General features: G+C 37.3%; 1 protein-coding gene across 6 annotated transcripts; it reads left to right on the plus strand.

Moving 5' to 3' along the window:
* Positions 1 to 3,366: 3,366 nt before the first annotated feature.
* Positions 3,367 to 13,916, plus strand: LOC130733395 (uncharacterized). Of its 6 annotated transcripts, none has more exons than XR_009017454.1 (10): positions 3,367 to 3,658; positions 3,869 to 3,999; positions 4,099 to 4,148; positions 4,355 to 4,426; positions 4,980 to 5,036; positions 5,195 to 5,265; positions 5,697 to 5,755; positions 5,854 to 6,030; positions 6,106 to 6,191; positions 13,043 to 13,916. XR_009017454.1 is itself a non-coding variant. In XM_057585551.1 (7 exons), the coding sequence occupies exons 5-7, from the start codon at positions 6,026 to 6,028 to the stop codon at positions 13,588 to 13,590; spliced, it is 639 nt and encodes a 212-aa protein (XP_057441534.1). In that variant the 5' UTR covers positions 4,378 to 4,426; positions 4,942 to 5,036; positions 5,195 to 5,265; positions 5,697 to 5,755; positions 5,854 to 6,025; the 3' UTR covers positions 13,591 to 13,916. The 6 variants fall into 6 exon arrangements, 1 of the variants encoding a protein (XP_057441534.1); XR_009017456.1 differs by having other exon boundaries at positions 4,369 to 4,426; positions 4,942 to 5,036; XR_009017455.1 differs by having other exon boundaries at positions 4,369 to 4,426; positions 12,494 to 13,916.
* Positions 13,917 to 16,829: the final 2,913 nt, after the last annotated feature.

Consider the following 16,829-nt stretch of genomic DNA (forward strand, 5'->3'; position numbering starts at 1 on the left):
AAGGAACTTTGACATATGTTCCAGGTTTAACTTTCACATCTTTATAAGTTAAGGGTTTGAATTCTTCGGTGTCCAATAAAATCTCAGTTGGTAGAAACCCTCATCGAGAGGATCCCCCAGCGCCCGACGCTCCTATTTATAAGTGGGTCTCTGCTAATCTCCACAGCATGTCATTAACATCTTATTCGGTAGTCCGGAGGTGTTCCTTATGTTTTAAAAAATTGTTGAAGTTGAATATATAAGACTTAGTTTGTTTATTTATTTGACATAAAATGAAAATATGATGATTATAGTTGTCTTGATTATGTATTATCCCAATTTTAGTCCATTGAATGAGACGAGGATTGTTATTTTTACAAACACATTTTTTTAAGAAGATTTTTTCTTCTGAATAATGTTTAAAATAAATTTAATTAGCTAAATGAGGTGGAAAAATTTTATTTAGCGAAATGGGGTAGTTTTGGACATGTAGGATCTGATGTGGATAAAGTACTTTGAATTCGCAAGAATTTTGGCGAATTGGAGAGAATCTCTGCATACACGGACTCCAAAGTTACCACTGGATTCGCAATAAATTTTGCGAATCTGTAAATGTTATATATTTAATGCTTTAGTGGTATGGACATATTACATTGGATTAGATGTCCAAGGTTTAAACCCCACCCAAGGCATTTTAAATTACTTTTTTTTTTACCAAAGAGTTTAATAATTTTATAATTATCTTTTTCTAAGATTCTTTAAATATTTATATGATAATTGATCCACATTAATCTGAATAATTTTGTTTTTAATTTTTTCTCCCACAACTTATATTTATAATATTTGATTTTATTTTAGATTTTTAATTGATAAATAAAAGAATAAGTACTAAAATCAAAGTCTAAAAGATTTATTTTAAAAAACTTAAATTCACATAATTAAAAAGAAAAATTAAAAACACATTAAAATTGGAAAATTTATTATTTATATAATTGAATAAGAATTATGATATATAACCTTCGAAAAAATGATGGAGCAAATAAATGTGAAAAAAATGATGGAGCAAAGAATTATGAAAAAAAAATGGACCGTGGACATGAAAGCCTTTTGAATAGGTCAATACAATCAAGCCAACATACATTTGACGTTATCTACTGAAGTATTAAATCTATAACCTTTTGGAATTCACGAATTTTTTTTACAAATTAAAAGAGTTTGTCAACAACTTTGGAGTCCGTGCATGCAGAGATTCTCTGTAATTCGCAAAAATTCTTGCGAATTCAAAGTACTCTATCGACATCAGATCCTTTATGTCCACAACTACCTCATTTCACTAAATAATTTTTTTCTCACCCGTTTTTGCTAATTAAATTTATTCTTAACATTATTCAGAAAAAAAATCTAAAGAGTAGAGAGTTAAGACTTTAAGATGACAGTTAAATATTGTATAATGTTATATTGTTTATTTAAATTTTCTTATTTAGTTTTATTAATATCTACGTGCAACTATTAAATTTTATCTTGAATAGATATTAATGTAGTTGATAAAAAATAGTTATAATTGGTTAATTGGTTAAAACGAACGGTGATGAAGTTGAACATAACTCAACCATATGCCTAATGCTCTAGAATTACCATCATCCATGCTTCTGTTGTGAAAGAGAATTAGTCAATGGTTAGAATCAACAAATGGTTTTGCTTTGAACTTTCCCTCATGCCACCATATAAATAAAACATATAACCTGATACGATCTCAAGTCATATCTATAAGTTTGGAAGTTAGCAGCAATGTAATCTCTAGGCTCAGCTTATCTTCCTCTTCATATACTCCCAAGAACGAGTCCTTAGTATAAGCCTTTTATTAGATTTCATGTTTCAGAATATTCTATCTTTGGTGATGATGCCACATGTAGCCCACTAAGAATATGACTCAAAAGTATAAATTTGTATTCATTTTTCATTAATGAGATAACAAGAAAATTGATCGGTCTTTCTTTTAAATTTTTCTTAATTTAGATCTTAGGGTTCTAAGTGTTCTTCCTTGATAGGAATTAGTATCATATCCGCTTGTTGTCACTTGGTGGTTCTTGAGCTTATTGAAGTTATACTTTCCATTGATTCTTTTGGAGATACACTTCATTTTTATGACAAACACTATGCCTTCGGGTAGGAATAGGATTGTAGAAATAATAACCCTAAGTTATTTTTGAGTATCCCACAAAATAAATCTATTCGATTTAGGTCCAAACTTATTATAAACTTGACGCTTCACAGTCCCAAATCTTTACAAAAGACATATTAGGTCGTCTCCTAGTCCAAATCTCATATGGTGTACAGCCTTAGATGAAACTCAATTTATTGGGAAAAATGTCATTAATAAAGCATGCTCCGAGAAGGGGATATGGAGATCTAATTGACTCGCCATAGACCTAACTATGTCTAATAAGATTTAGTTTCTCCTTTCAGATGCATAAATCAATTGCAATGTTTCAATGATAGTGTTTTTGGACATAATCTCACACTCAAAATCAGAATATCCCTTTTCACTAGTAAAGTGAGACACTCTTTCTTATCAGCAATTTGGCCTTGAGCATAAATCATATTCCTGGATATCACGACTATTGATTCAATTGGCCATTGCCGGATGTCAGCTTGCCCCAGATCTCCTCAAACTTTTTCCCGGATAGTTAACTTGATAGAATCAAAAACTTAAGACGTGATTACCCTCAAGGCGAAAGAACCTATCACGTACGCGCAACATAGTCAACAAATTACTGCCTCAAATATTCTCTAGCTCGATATGATTGACATGTCTTAATTTTCTTATCAATTTGATTTTCAACTTCATTCTTAAATTCTCTGAACTTTTAAAAGATTATAATATTAAACAATATGATTGAATGGTTCAGAATTAAAATCTTAAAATTAAAAGATAGACTGCTATCGCTTGGTGAGATTACCGTGAGCAAGAGATTAGTCTCATGCTTATCGACAATGAGATTACCGTGACGAGTAAAAGTTTGGGTGAATTCAGCTCTGGTCACCACCACGAGTAAGAGTAAGACTTCGCGGCCATAAATCCCTTATAAGTATTTACATATCATCCACCAATAGCCTTCTAATGCAATTTTGATTTTTATGTGACTTTGGTGGGTTCAGATTCTTGAAGAAAGTATGCTGAAATATTATATGGCTTGAAAAAAAAAGAATGTTGGGGGAAAAATACAGAGTGTGCTTTTTTTTTAAGCATTTGGAAAAAAAAAAAATGCAAGATGCAATTTCACTGTTCATGAGAGCCAATTTTTTTTTTTGTTCCTTGTGTGGTTGCTTTTGGGCCTGTTTCTTTCGTGGGCTGCATTGAGAGGATTTCATCAGCTCTCCACGTAGGGTTAGGAGTATCAGGCTACTCGAAACCTTCTTGCCTCTCCACGTGATCTCCTTTCCCCCTTGAACCTACTGCTCCAGCGCTCTCTGTCACCGGTGTAGGAGCTTACCCGTCCCACCGGCCAGCTGTTGCAGCGTCTGTGTTTGTACTAAGCTACATCGAAACCCTGCGATTTCATTTAGCCGTCGATTGGTTGTATGTTCAATCGTCTATGCCTGTGCCTGAACCCTACGGAGTTCATCTACTGTTCACCTACATCCAGCTCTCAAAACAGCTGTGGAGCATGCTTTACAGGTTGTTTGCCTACTACCTACCTTATAATCTAACCTAATGCAATTGATTTTACAGCCTGTTTGATTTTTTAGTTGATTTGTTATCTGATTCTCCTTTGTTGCATTTTCACCACATCCATTCCTTCCTATAAATTTAACATCCCTATGTGTTCTTGTCCATACGTTGTTGCCTCATTTTCACCACATTTTTTTTTGGGTGATTGGTTCTTAGGGGTTTTTGGATGATCAGTTCAGCCAGCTTCAGAAACTGCAAGATGAGACCAGTCCAGATTTTGTGATTGAGGTTATGACCATGTTCTTTGATGATTCTGAGAATCTCCTCAACAACATGGCACGTGCTCTGTATGTATTATGATATATTCATTCATTGATTTTTTAACTTTCTGAGATCACTTTTGGTATGAGAGATTGAATGTGAGTTGATCTGAGAATTTTGTGCAGGTAATCTTCATTGGAAAGTTGTATTTGTGTACATAAACAACATGAATCAGGTGTGTTGTGTTTTCCCCCTCTCTATTCCATTATGTTGATTGCAGAGGATAATCAGTCACTTAATTATTTGGGCATCAATTAGAGGATGATGATGGGTTTAAATCTGATAATGAAAAGGTTATGAGGTGGGGCTTTTAGTATGATGAAGTGAAGGTATCAACTTACTTTACTATCTTATAAAACTGCAATCTTTACCCTTTGGAAGTTCTTTTTGTGAAGGTTACTATGAACATGAAGAGGAAGCATGTTGCTGGGACCATCACCAAAAAGAAACAGAGTGAGTTTTGATAACTTTTGTCTTGATCTTAACTAATTATTTGACAAACAAATCTTATCATGTTGAGTGGATGTAATGATAGAGCAAAGTAGTAATATTTAATTCTACAGGAAAGTATAAGGTGATTACTTTACTAATTGCTTCTGTTAGATTGTGAAGTAGAAAGAAGTTTTGGAAATAGGTAAAATATAGGATCAATGGTGCTCTCTACACTGTGGATCTTTTTGACACATGGTGGGGTTTTGGTCATTGTGAAAAGGGTAAACTAAAGGCTAAGTTATGTCAGATGGGGTGACTTTAATCTAGAGGAAAATGTATATGGGGATTTGAATGATGTATTTTTTGAATGCTAAGTGATTGAACCAAAGTGAGCCATGAACCTTTTGTTCTTTTCACTGTTATGGAAAGTAAATATTGTAGGTGGTAGATATTAGTGGGAATATGAACACCCCTTTTGCTTAATATTCTTCTTTTGAGTCATTAATCACCAGTGTTTTTCCATATTTCATGACAAGTGAAACTAAGGGATTTCAATTGGAATAACCACATGCAGTTGTGCAACAATTGCTTCTGAATTCAAGGACAAAACGGCAAGACAGTGCAGAAGAAGGTGAAATTTTTTGAATTCAGAAGTGTTCTTTTCGAATCTTGATGATGATGATTCATTCAAGATGGTCTATGTGGTTCTCTGTTTTATACTTTGACTTTCATGGCTCTTGCTTTATTGCTATTATCTGTCTGATGGTTATGTAACTGATAAATTACCAGATGGTACACTTACTTGAATTCTGACTTAAAGGAAGGAGGATGGTCCCCAGAGGAAGATATGCTCTTATGAGGTAGATTGCTGCTCCCTGTGTTAAGCTGCACTCTCATGCCACATAGTTGGCATAGGAATTTAACAAGCTTACTTTATAATATTTATCTATAGAGCTTGTAAAATATGGGCTTCATTTATAATATTGATCCTTAGAGCTTGTAAAATATGGACTTCATCTTTTCTTTTTTGTTTTTCTTTTTGTATTTTCCCTCTTTGTGGTAGGTTTCAATCCATTCATGTACTTAAGGATATTTTTAGTGCTACTATCACTGAAAAGCCATTTGTTCGGCAACAAAATCTACTTTAGCCAGAGTAGGTTATAACTGAAACTAACCAATATCTTGTATTTCTATAGCTCTGCAGATGACACCAATTAGTGTTTAACTTAACATTTTATCTTATCTGATTAAATGTGACTTTTGAGCTAATTTCTTGCTATTACCTCTGTAGGATCAAAAAATATTTGGTAATAGGTAGTAGACAGAAATAGCTAAGGTGGTTTCAGGCAGGTAAAAGAAAATTCTTTCTTTTCTTAATGAAATACCAAATAGTCATTTTTTCAACAGTTTTTCTTATTGTAATGCTTCATACACTGCTTTATATACAGAACGGATAATGCTGTGAAAAACCGTTTCTCCACATTGTGCAAAAAGAGAGCAAAGTATGAAGCCTTAGCAGAAGAGAACAGTACATCATACATCAATTCAAATAACAAGAGGGTTATTTTCCAACAAGAGCATAATACAGATACAACATCAGAATCTGCAGTACTTAAGAAGATGAGGTATGGTAACCTAGATATCAAAATACACAACTTCTATGAAAAAGAGCATTAACATGTCTCCCTATTGCAATGTAGGAGGTCCGATATCCCTGATGGGGCAGAACATATCAACTTGGCAGACATATCACATAAACAAAATGGAACTCCTATTATAGAATTAGGTTTGTAGCTTTTATATCATGTATCTTTTTTATTCTATAGCTTTTTGATGAGTATAGGCCTCCAATCAAGAAGGTGTATGAGAGAAAGAACAAGGGGAAAGCCACAGCTTAATGTGTTTGTTATAGTTAGTTAGTATCCAGCTGGCAAGTTAGTTGTTTCTGTTAGTGGCCAGCTGGCAATTTCTGTTAGAGATGCATTCTGTTAGCATCTGGGAGATAGTATAAATAAAGGGAAGGGGGTAGTTAACGAGTAGTTATTCAGTTAGTAGGTAATTGTGGAGAGACTGGTCTCTCGAACAACCAGAGGAAGAACTAGGGTTCATTCCACCATTTCTGTACCTTGAGCTCTGGTTCTCATTGAGAATCTGAGTCTCTATTTTCATTCAAATTCAATCTAGTTTCAGTTCAGAGTTCTACAGTGTTCATCAATTGGTATCAGAGCTCCATCCAGGAGCTGTGGTATCGATCTATGGTAGCTAGCAGAATGGAATCTCGAGTTGATGCGATCGAGAGGTTTATCGAGGCTATGAATCGCGACAGGGAAGAAGAGCGCAGGAACCGCGACGAAGAACGACGAAATCGAGAGGAAGATCGCAGAGAGCGTGCGGCGGAGAGAGAGCGTGTAGAGGAGCGACTTCGCACCTTGGAAGCGATTGTAGAATCGCTGTCCAGGAAGTTCGACGGCGAACGCGATGACGGAGGCAGCGGCGGGCGAGATCGCCGGCAAACAGGGGAAGAGCGAACGGTGAATGGTGGCAGCGTGGGAGGCCAGAGAGTAGAACACGAAGAGGAGAGAACACCGCGCACCGAGAATCCGCAAGCGGAGCGGTGGCGGAAGCTTGATATTCCGGTGTTCCAAGGAGAAGAAGATGCGTACAGTTGGATTCAGAAGTTGGAGAGATACTTCCGATTGAAGGGAGCGAAAGAGGAAGAGAAGACGCAAGCTATCATGGTGGCTCTTGATGGAAGGGCGTTGAGTTGGTACCAATGGTGGGAGACTTGTAATCAGGTAACTACGTGGGACAAGTTCAAGGAAGCGTTGCTGGAACGTTTCCAACTCTCATCTGCTTCAAGTCCTTTTGCTGCGTTGCTAGCTCTTAAGCAAGAAGGAAGTGTAGAGGAATTTGTGGCTCAATTTGAGAGATTTGCAGGCATGTTGCGAGGGGTTGAAGAAGAACACTACATGGACATTTTTGTCAATGGACTCAAGGAAGAGATTGCAGCAGAAATCAAGCTCTATGAGCCTAGAACTCTAGCAATCATGGTCAAGAAAGCATTGATGGTGGAACAGAAGAACCTGGCTGTGAGTAAAGCAGGGGTTGGCAGCATTAGCAGGTACAATTCTTCTTACAAACCACCTTTTAAAGCTTCAACTTATCAGAAAACTGTGACAATTGATAGTGGACAGAAGAGTGGAGTAGGTAGTGTTGTTCAAAACACAGTACAATCCTCTAGTGGAAGTGTTAGTGATAGAGTAGGGAGCAAGCCAGCAAGGGGAGGGGTTTTCAAAAGGCTTACTGGGGAAGAAATGAAGGAGAAACTAAGGAAAGGGGAATGTTTTAGGTGTGATGAGAAATTTGGCCCAAACCATGTGTGTAAGAATAAGCAACTCAGAGTCATGTTGCTGGAGGAGGAAGGTGAGGAAGAAGAAGAGGAGACTATAGAGGCTCAGCCAGAAGATTCAGGAGAAATTATGGAGTATAAGCAACTATCACTCAACAGCATACAAGGACTCTCTACCAGGAAATCACTTAAGGTGTGGGGAAAATTGCAGGAAACTACTATTGTTGTGCTCATAGATTGTGGAGCAACACACAACTTTATTTCAGCTACTTTGGCAAGAGCTTTGGAACTAAAGATTACTGAAACTTCCTCTTATACAGTGGAAGTTGGAGATGGACATAAGGTGCAAGGTAGAGGGGTTTGCAAGAATGTTAGTGTGCAGATCCAAGGGTTCATGGTAACACAAGACTTCTACTTGTTTGGGTTGAGAGGTGTAGATGTCGTGCTGGGTTTGGAATGGCTTGCAAGCCTAGGGGATATAAAGGCCAATTTTGAAGAGCTCACCTTGAAGTTCAAGCTGGGGAACAGCAAAGTGGTACTCAAGGGTGAACCTGAGCTGTTGAGGAAAGGTGCCTCACTGAATGCAATGGTCAAAGCCATTCAGCAACAGGGTGAGGGGTATGTTCTGCAATGCCAGATGTTAGAAAAGGAAGTGGCCCAACCAGAAGACACTCCAGAGTTATTAAAAGCAGTCTTGGCAGATTTTCCAGCATTATTTGCTTCACCAACTGAACTGCCACCTCAAAGAAGACATGACCATGCAATACATTTGAAGGAAGGGGCATCTATACCTAACATTAGACCCTACAGGTATCCCCATTTTCAGAAAAATGAGATAGAAAAATTAGTTGCTGAAATGCTTAATGCAGGCATCATTAGACCAAGTATTAGCCCTTATTCAAGTCCAGTCATATTGGTGAGGAAAAAGGATGGTAGCTGGAGGTTTTGTGTAGACTATAGGGCCTTGAACAAGGTCACGATCCCCAATAAATTTCCTATCCCAGTTATTGATGAACTATTAGATGAGATTGGTCCAGCAAAGGTGTTCTCCAAGATAGATCTTAAATCCGGTTACCATCAAATTTTGATGAAGGCTGAAGATGTAGAAAAGACAGCATTTAGGACACACGAGGGGCACTATGAGTTTTTGGTGATGCCATTTGGCCTCACCAATGCTCCCTCCACATTTCAGTCCTTAATGAATGAGGTGTTGAGGCCAGTTTTGAGGAAGCATGCACTAGTCTTTTTTGATGATATTTTGATCTTTAGCTTGACCATGGAAGACCATGTAGTACACTTGACACAAGTACTGCAGCTAATGGAACAACATGACTTAAAAATCAATGGCAAGAAGAGTGTGTTTGGAAGAGGGCAAATAGAGTATTTAGGCCATGTTTTGACTGCTGGAGCAGTGGCGGCAGATCCAAAGAAGCTGGAAGCTATGTGGATGTGGCCAATTCCAAAGGATTTGAAAAGCTTGAGAGGGTTCCTTGGGCTGACTGGATACTATAGAAGGTTTGTTAGAGACTATGGAAAAATAGCTAGGCCATTAACACAGCTCTTGAAGAAAGATAGTTTTCAGTGGGGACCAGGCCCTCAGCAAGCTTTTGAAGCCCTCAAGCAAGCTCTCACTGAATTACCCACCCTAGCTGTTCCTGATTTTTCAAAGGTTTTTGTATTAGAAACAGATGCTTCTGGTACAGGGTTGGGAGCAGTGTTGTCTCAGGAAGGAAAGCCCTTGGCATTTTGGAGTGCTACACTCTCAGATAGGAGCCAAGCTAAGTCAGTATATGAGAGAGAATTAATGGCAGTGGTTAGAGCCGTCCAAAGATGGAGACATTACCTTATGGGGAGGCACTTCATCATTAGGACAGATCAGAAAAGTTTGAAATTTTTGACTGAGCAGAAGGTCTTGGGAGCAGAACAGTTCAAGTGGATTTCTAAGCTCTCAGGTTATGATTTTGAAATACAATACAAACCTGGAAAGGACAACTCTGCAGCTGATGCCATGTCTAGGAGAAGTTCTTACTGTGCACTCTCAGTCCTCAAGGTTAATGACTATGAGGAATGGCAAACTGAAGTGTTACAGGATCCTAAATTGCAAGCAATAGTGCAGGATCTGATTCTGGATCCAGAAGCTCACAAAGGCTACTCTCTAAGAGACCACAAGCTGTTCTACAAAGGGAAGCTGGTGCTGTCCAAGCAATCCTCTAGGATTCCCATTTTGTGTAAGGAATTCCATGCTACCTTGTTGGGGGGGCATTTTGGTTTTTTCAGAACTTATAGGCGGTTGGCTGCAGTGGTCTATTGGGAGGGCATGAAGAAAGACATTAAGGACTATGTAGCTGGCTGTGACACTTGCCAGAGGAATAAATTTGACAATTTATCCCCAGCAGGTCTCCTTCAGCCATTGCCAATTCCTACACAAGTATGGACCGATGTGTCTATGGATTTTATTGGTGGTCTACCTAAATCCAAGGGCAAGGATACAATCCTAGTGGTGGTGGACAGGTTGACTAAATATGCCCATTTTATTCCATTAAGCCATCCCTTCACAGCTCCTGAGGTAGCAGCTTTGTTTTTGCAAGAAATTGTGAGACTACATGGGTTCCCTGCAACAATAGTCTCAGATAGGGATTCTCTGTTTCTCAGCAGCTTTTGGAAAGAATTATTTCGAGTTTCTGGTACCCAGTTGAGGTTCAGTACTGCCTACCATCCTCAAACTGATGGTCAGACTGAAGTGGTAAATAGATGCTTAGAGGTCTACTTGAGGTGTCTTACTGGTTCCAGACCAAAGAAATGGGTCACTTGTCTACCTTGGGCTGAGTTCTGGTTCAACAGCAATTATAATAGGTCTACTAAGATGTCTCCTTTTCAAGCCCTTTATGGTAGGGAACCACCACTGCTACTACAGGGCACTACAATTCCCTCCAACATTGCTGCCGTGAATGAATTGCAGGAGGGTAGGGATGAGTTGATAGCTGATCTCAGGGCTAACCTTCTGAAGTCCCAAGATATGATGAGAACCTATGCTAATAAGCATCGAAGGGATGTGGAATACCAGATTGGGGACTTGGTTTACCTTAAGTTGCAGCCTTATAGAAGGTCTTTGGCTAGGAAACTGAATGAAAAGCTGAGTCCTAGATATTATGGTCCTTATCCTATTGCAGCTAAAATTGGAGCAGTAGCTTACAAATTGGACTTACCAGCCCATAGTAGGGTGCACCCTGTCTTTCATGTCTCTCTCTTAAAGAAGGCCATAGGGACTGATTTTCAAGCTCAACCTTTACCTGAGGTTTTGAATGAGGACCATGAGCTGGTCGCTGAACCTGAAGCTGTAGTGGCTGTTCGGGAGGATACTATGGGGCACATTGAGGTGTTGATTCAGTGGACTTCTCTACCTGCTTGTGAGAATAGTTGGGAATCTGCTGCTCAGCTCCATGAAGCTTTCCCCACTTTTCCCCTTGAGGACAAGGTGAAGCTTTTAGGGGGGGGTATTGATGAGTATAGGCCTCCAATCAAGAAGGTGTATGAGAGAAAGAACAAGGGGAAAGCCACAGCTTAATGTGTTTGTTATAGTTAGTTAGTATCCAGCTGGCAAGTTAGTTGTTTCTGTTAGTGGCCAGCTGGCAATTTCTGTTAGAGATGCATTCTGTTAGCATCTGGGAGATAGTATAAATAAAGGGAAGGGGGTAGTTAACGAGTAGTTATTCAGTTAGTAGGTAATTGTGGAGAGACTGGTCTCTCGAACAACCAGAGGAAGAACTAGGGTTCATTCCACCATTTCTGTACCTTGAGCTCTGGTTCTCATTGAGAATCTGAGTCTCTATTTTCATTCAAATTCAATCTAGTTTCAGTTCAGAGTTCTACAGTGTTCATCACTTTTTGATTCTAAGTGTTCATTCAGTAAATAGCATCTTGTATTTTTTAAGTTCTAACCTTAACCTTATATCTTCAGTCTCAATTAGGATTTGATCTCAGAACAAAATGAAAACCATCTTTCACTATATATAAAAAAGGTGTAACATGTACTGGGCCGTTATTATGCTTTTTAAACTAAAATGCAGAATGCTTTTAGCATTGCTTTATGAAAATAAGATTTTTTATCACCTTCTGTTTAAGGGTCCAGTTTGCCCTATGAAGACATCTAATATCAGCTACCCAAGAAAGCTCTTTTTTAAGGATTCAATGGATAAGAATATCATTTGCACATGGATGTCTTACATTTTTGTTTTTGTATTGCAAATTATGATCCTTCTCATTGAAATAAAAATAAAAGGTTTTATGGCCTGAATAGGCATATTTTATTCTGTGGTGTATTCTGGGTGGAGAATTTTCGTAAAATTTTATGGCCTTAATAATAGGCATGTTTCATGGATCATCTAAATGATAGACTTACATATAACATGAGATTTTCATTCTAGGGCTCTCAAAATGCAATCAATATAGCCGAGAGGTTGGGACTACCATATGTTATTTGGTTACCTTTTACTTTTCCTCCTCCTTTCATGTTATTGTGTCTGCTTTTAGGGTCTACAAACATTTGTCCTTCATTCTGGTCACTCAATACAAAGCTGTACCCATTTTTCCTGCTGTAGAATTTATCAATTCCATTCTTGGCAATCCCATCCTTAGAGTTTTCAACCATGTTGTCTACCTTTTTTTGTTTTTTCTTGATTGAATGAAACACTTCAAAATTGAATATAGCTCTACATGAGTTCTATTCTTTGTTTGTGCAGAAATAGTGGAACCATTAAAGATGAGGTAGACCAAAAGATTAAGATTACACACCAGTAGCTAGGCCAAAAAAAGGGAGAACTGTGCGAATTGAAGACTTCCGACGTCTTCTTCTTTGCTTTGTGACATTTTTATCATTCTGAACAATTAGTTTAGCTTGCTGAACTGTATGGACCAGAGTTTCCCTTGGTGCAATTTATTTTTATGTTATGCATTCTTCATGAATGGATTGTGGCCCTTGCACTTAACCCTGAGTGTTTGTTTTAATTTTGACCCTTGCATCATCTGATACACAAAATTATCATCTATGCTCCATAAAAAAAAGTTTAAGATAATGGCTTGATGATAAACAAGTCATCTATGCTCCATATACAAGTCAGTTGGAGAACAAGAGCTTTGGTGGTATCTCATATCTGACTGGACAAGGAGATTCATATTTGGCAAGGACTCAGTTTGCACTACAGTTGGTCCAAAATGTGGTGGATAGATGAAGCTGGACCCCAAGCCATGATGGAGCTTTTTCCGTTAATTCTTTTTACTGTTTTATGCAGGTACATTCGGTGGCGCATCTGATCCGGTTTTCAACTGTGTCTGGAGTAGTTCTGGGCCATCAAATGTCAAGGCCTTTTCTTGGAGGTTGTTACTTCATAGGCTACCTACCAAGGTGAACCTTGGTCGTCGGCAGATTCTTCTCTCGCAGACTGATCCGGTGTGTAAACTCTGTGCTGGTGAGGAAGAGGCTGCGTCTCATCTCTTTTGCTCTTGTCTGTTTGCTTGGGAGGTTTGGAGCTGCTGTTATTGCTGGTTTGGTCTACTTACTGTGCTACCAATTAAGCCACGAGAGCATTTGCTACGATTCAAGTTTGGGTGGAATAAGGACCAAATTTCAGGTTCTTACACAGTGTGGTCGGCTGTCGTTTGGTCCATTTGGCTGATGCAGAATGAATGTGTTTTCAGAAATAGGGAGCCTGACATGAATTCTGTCCTCGAATTAATTAAGTGGCGGTCTTGGCTATGGATCAAGTATAAATGGAGGGGGTTTGCGTCTTCATTTTTTGAGTGGTATTCCTCACCACTGTTGTGTTTAGCATCGTCATAAGTTGCAGCAGGGAGTATTAGTGGTTTTGTTTCTTTCATTTGTTGGATGTCTTGCTGTCATGCACGGCTTTGTCTTTGGGTTAAGTGTTGGCCATTGGTACAAGCTTGTTTGTGGGTTGGAGTGGTTTGATGAGGGTGTTATTTGGGTAATATGTATTTGTAGCAGGGGGTTTGGTTTTGGTTTTATGTAAAGGGTAAGTGCTGTATCTGTTTTGTTCTTTTATATTTTTTATTTTGTTTTTCTCTCTATTGTAATGGGTTAGGGCACCCCTTGTGCTTCCCATTAATAGACATTTGACTTATCTAAAACAAAGTATAATTTCCACATATTGATGGTTGAACTGTTTATTGTATAGTGCTTAGTTCTGCTTCATTTGGCTACAAAGGCATGATACATGAGACATGATGGCATGAGCAGTGGTCGATTTATACGTTACTAATGCTCTAATAACTCAAAGTTATTATTTATATGTTTTATCAAAATGCCCTAATAATTCAAAGTTATTATTTATATGTTTAATCAAAAGTGGAATCCCAAGAATTATTTTCGGTTGCAAATCTAAATCCAGAATTGGAACTGATTCAGGTTACTGGTTATTTGAGTATTGCAATTTTTATGGCTAAATTTTAGCTAATAACAAATTTAAAATTAATATTTAATTAAAAACTGTAAAATTATTAATTTAATTAAGGTTAATTCCTTTTTTTCAAGTGGTAGGAGTGTTTGAGGGTGGAATATATCCCTACTGTTTCCCTGTAAATACATTTCTATGCCATACCTGTTAACTTCACATCCCTGGTCATCCAGTCTCTGATTGAAGATTTACTCAAACTGTGCCTAACAAGCAGTCGCAACTGTTAAACAATGGAATCTGTGATTTTGAGAAATTTCCAGAACAACAATCATTCCCTCTTGAAGCCTCTTTACTTTGATAGAGTATGTTCATAACAATATTCATTCTTTTCCATAGATCTTTAGTCTGTGTTGCTTCTACATATGTAAAAAGGATCTTTGTTTTGTAGGAATACGTTGTTGTCTCAAGGCGGTTTATGAGACAACATCCACATATCCTACATGCTGCAAAGGTTCAACTTTCTGACCCCCTCGAAAATATTTTCCATGTGCAAGTGAGTTTGGAACCAAATGAAGTGCGCTTTCAAGGAGGATTTGAAGTTATTCGTGAAAGATATCAGTTTGTTGGCACAGTCTTTATTCATTGTAGCCATGTTGGTGGAGCAAACTTTGATGTCTGTATGTTTTACGATGATGTTGTGGAGGTAGAATATGCGAACTTTATTCAACCAGCTCTTGCTAATGAACATTTTTTGTGGACTGCTGATCTGTCTCATGCATTATGAAGGGGGAATCAACCTCTGATAATAGCTATCTATTTTGTTCAAAGTTTTGCGTTTTAAAAAATTGATAACAGATCCTTTAAACTATATTTTTTTTAGTAGCCCATACCGGTATCAGTTGTGATTGATCATCTTGACCATCGCCCACAATCAATTAGTGTTAGACTAGGTAATGATATTGCTAATGAATGACAACTCATTTGAGACAGCAACAGGGTGCGTCAATGCATGATAGGTGTTGGCTGGTATCAATTTTGCAGATCCAAGAAACTCAAGTTTCGTGATCAACTACAATTCTTCAAGCTTCCACAAAATAATACTTTTAAAGTTGTTCTTTTTCAAAACTAATAGCTGCTCTTGATCGTGTGTGAAAATGAAAAATCTGTTTCTTCAACTGCAGCAGTTCCTTTGATAATTTAGCTTTGTCATCTTTTTGCTAGCTTGCATTTGATGTCTGTTGTTCTTTTTCTAACTGCAAAAACTTTATTCTATCTTTTGGAATGGTTATTTTATTTGATAAGCTCTTATATACGGTTCATCCTATCGATTTTTAAGTAAGCTATGTCGTAATTACACGGTTGAAAGCATGTAACGAAATATATTAAGTCGTCTTTGATACTTGATAATCATTTATTGGTTCATATTCAACTGATGCTCCAACATTTTTAATGATTCATATTGTAGTCACAGATCTATCTAAGAACAATCAATTTAAATGCATAAAATAAGCAGTAGTGATATGTATATACACTTAAAGGATATAAATCCAGACAAATGATAAGATAAACAGGTTCCGTGCATCGCACGGGTATAATCCTAGTATATTCTCATTTATAAGTATGCAAATCCTTAATATGAATCAAAAACTATTGAATGATAGTTCAAGTGGGAAAATATGTATGAGTTAGGCGGGGAAGGTCCGATAATCAATCCTTAGAATACGTAATTTATCTTTCTAATTTCTAATGTACAAAAAAAAAATAAAGATCAATAAAAATTAGTGTATCAAACATATTTTCAATGTTTTCATTTTCTGAAAATGAAATATAGGAAGGGAAACCAAACATGTTTTCTATATTTTGAAAACTTGAAAATGAAAATCATTTTAAAAAAATAGAAATAGAAAATGAAAACAGAAAATGTTTTCTTAAACCAAACATGCCCTTAGAATATATCGTGCCGGAAGTCTTATGAATTAATTACCTTGGATCCATCGTACAAAATATGAGGAGATATAGGGAGATGTCAACCATAAGATTCAAGCAGGGGAATATAGAAATGCTTTGGGTGTGATTTGTGATAGAAAGATTTCATTCAAGTTTAAAGGAAAATTTTACCATATCTTTAAGACTTGTGGTATTGGATGAAACTAAAGTTAAGCAGTGAAACTAATTTAGGCTAGGCCTATTTTACCCAAAAGCTAGTTTCGGGGTAAGGGTTGTTGTACCCATTATAATGACTTATTTAACCATATCTTTAGTTAATGTGAGACCTTGCAACAATGTAAACTGTCCTGCTAGAAAAGGCTTGGCTATTATCTTGCAACACTTGTTTGGCTAATTGTGGAGAAGAGATGACTATGGTGGTTATGTTGCCTAGTTTCAATGTCATGATGGGTCCATAAATTTTGGAGAGATTGGTGATTGCTATGTGTGGATTCCTAACAAGTTCTAATATGATTCTTATGATATGAAAGAAACTTGGCCCTGGTGGAAGCTTGATGGTGTTGTGGGTTTGATTGAATAATAATCTAAGGATGAAGAAGGTGAGAGTACCTGCACACACTATGGTAATACTAATCAGTAGCAGATCCATGATTGATTAATTTCTCTCCCTTTGAAGATACAACATATATATACAGGTATTTATTTGTAGAAATGTATT

Source organism: Lotus japonicus, chromosome 1 (assembly GCF_012489685.1).
Source record: "Lotus japonicus ecotype B-129 chromosome 1, LjGifu_v1.2".
Classification (NCBI taxonomy): domain Eukaryota; kingdom Viridiplantae; phylum Streptophyta; class Magnoliopsida; order Fabales; family Fabaceae; genus Lotus; species Lotus japonicus.

Coding starts and splice junctions, on each gene's coding strand:
- LOC130733395 (XM_057585551.1), top strand. Junction 6,192..13,042: donor AACTCCTATTATAGAATTAG/GTTTGTAGCTTT, acceptor TGTTTTATGCAG/GTACATTCGGTGGCGCATCT.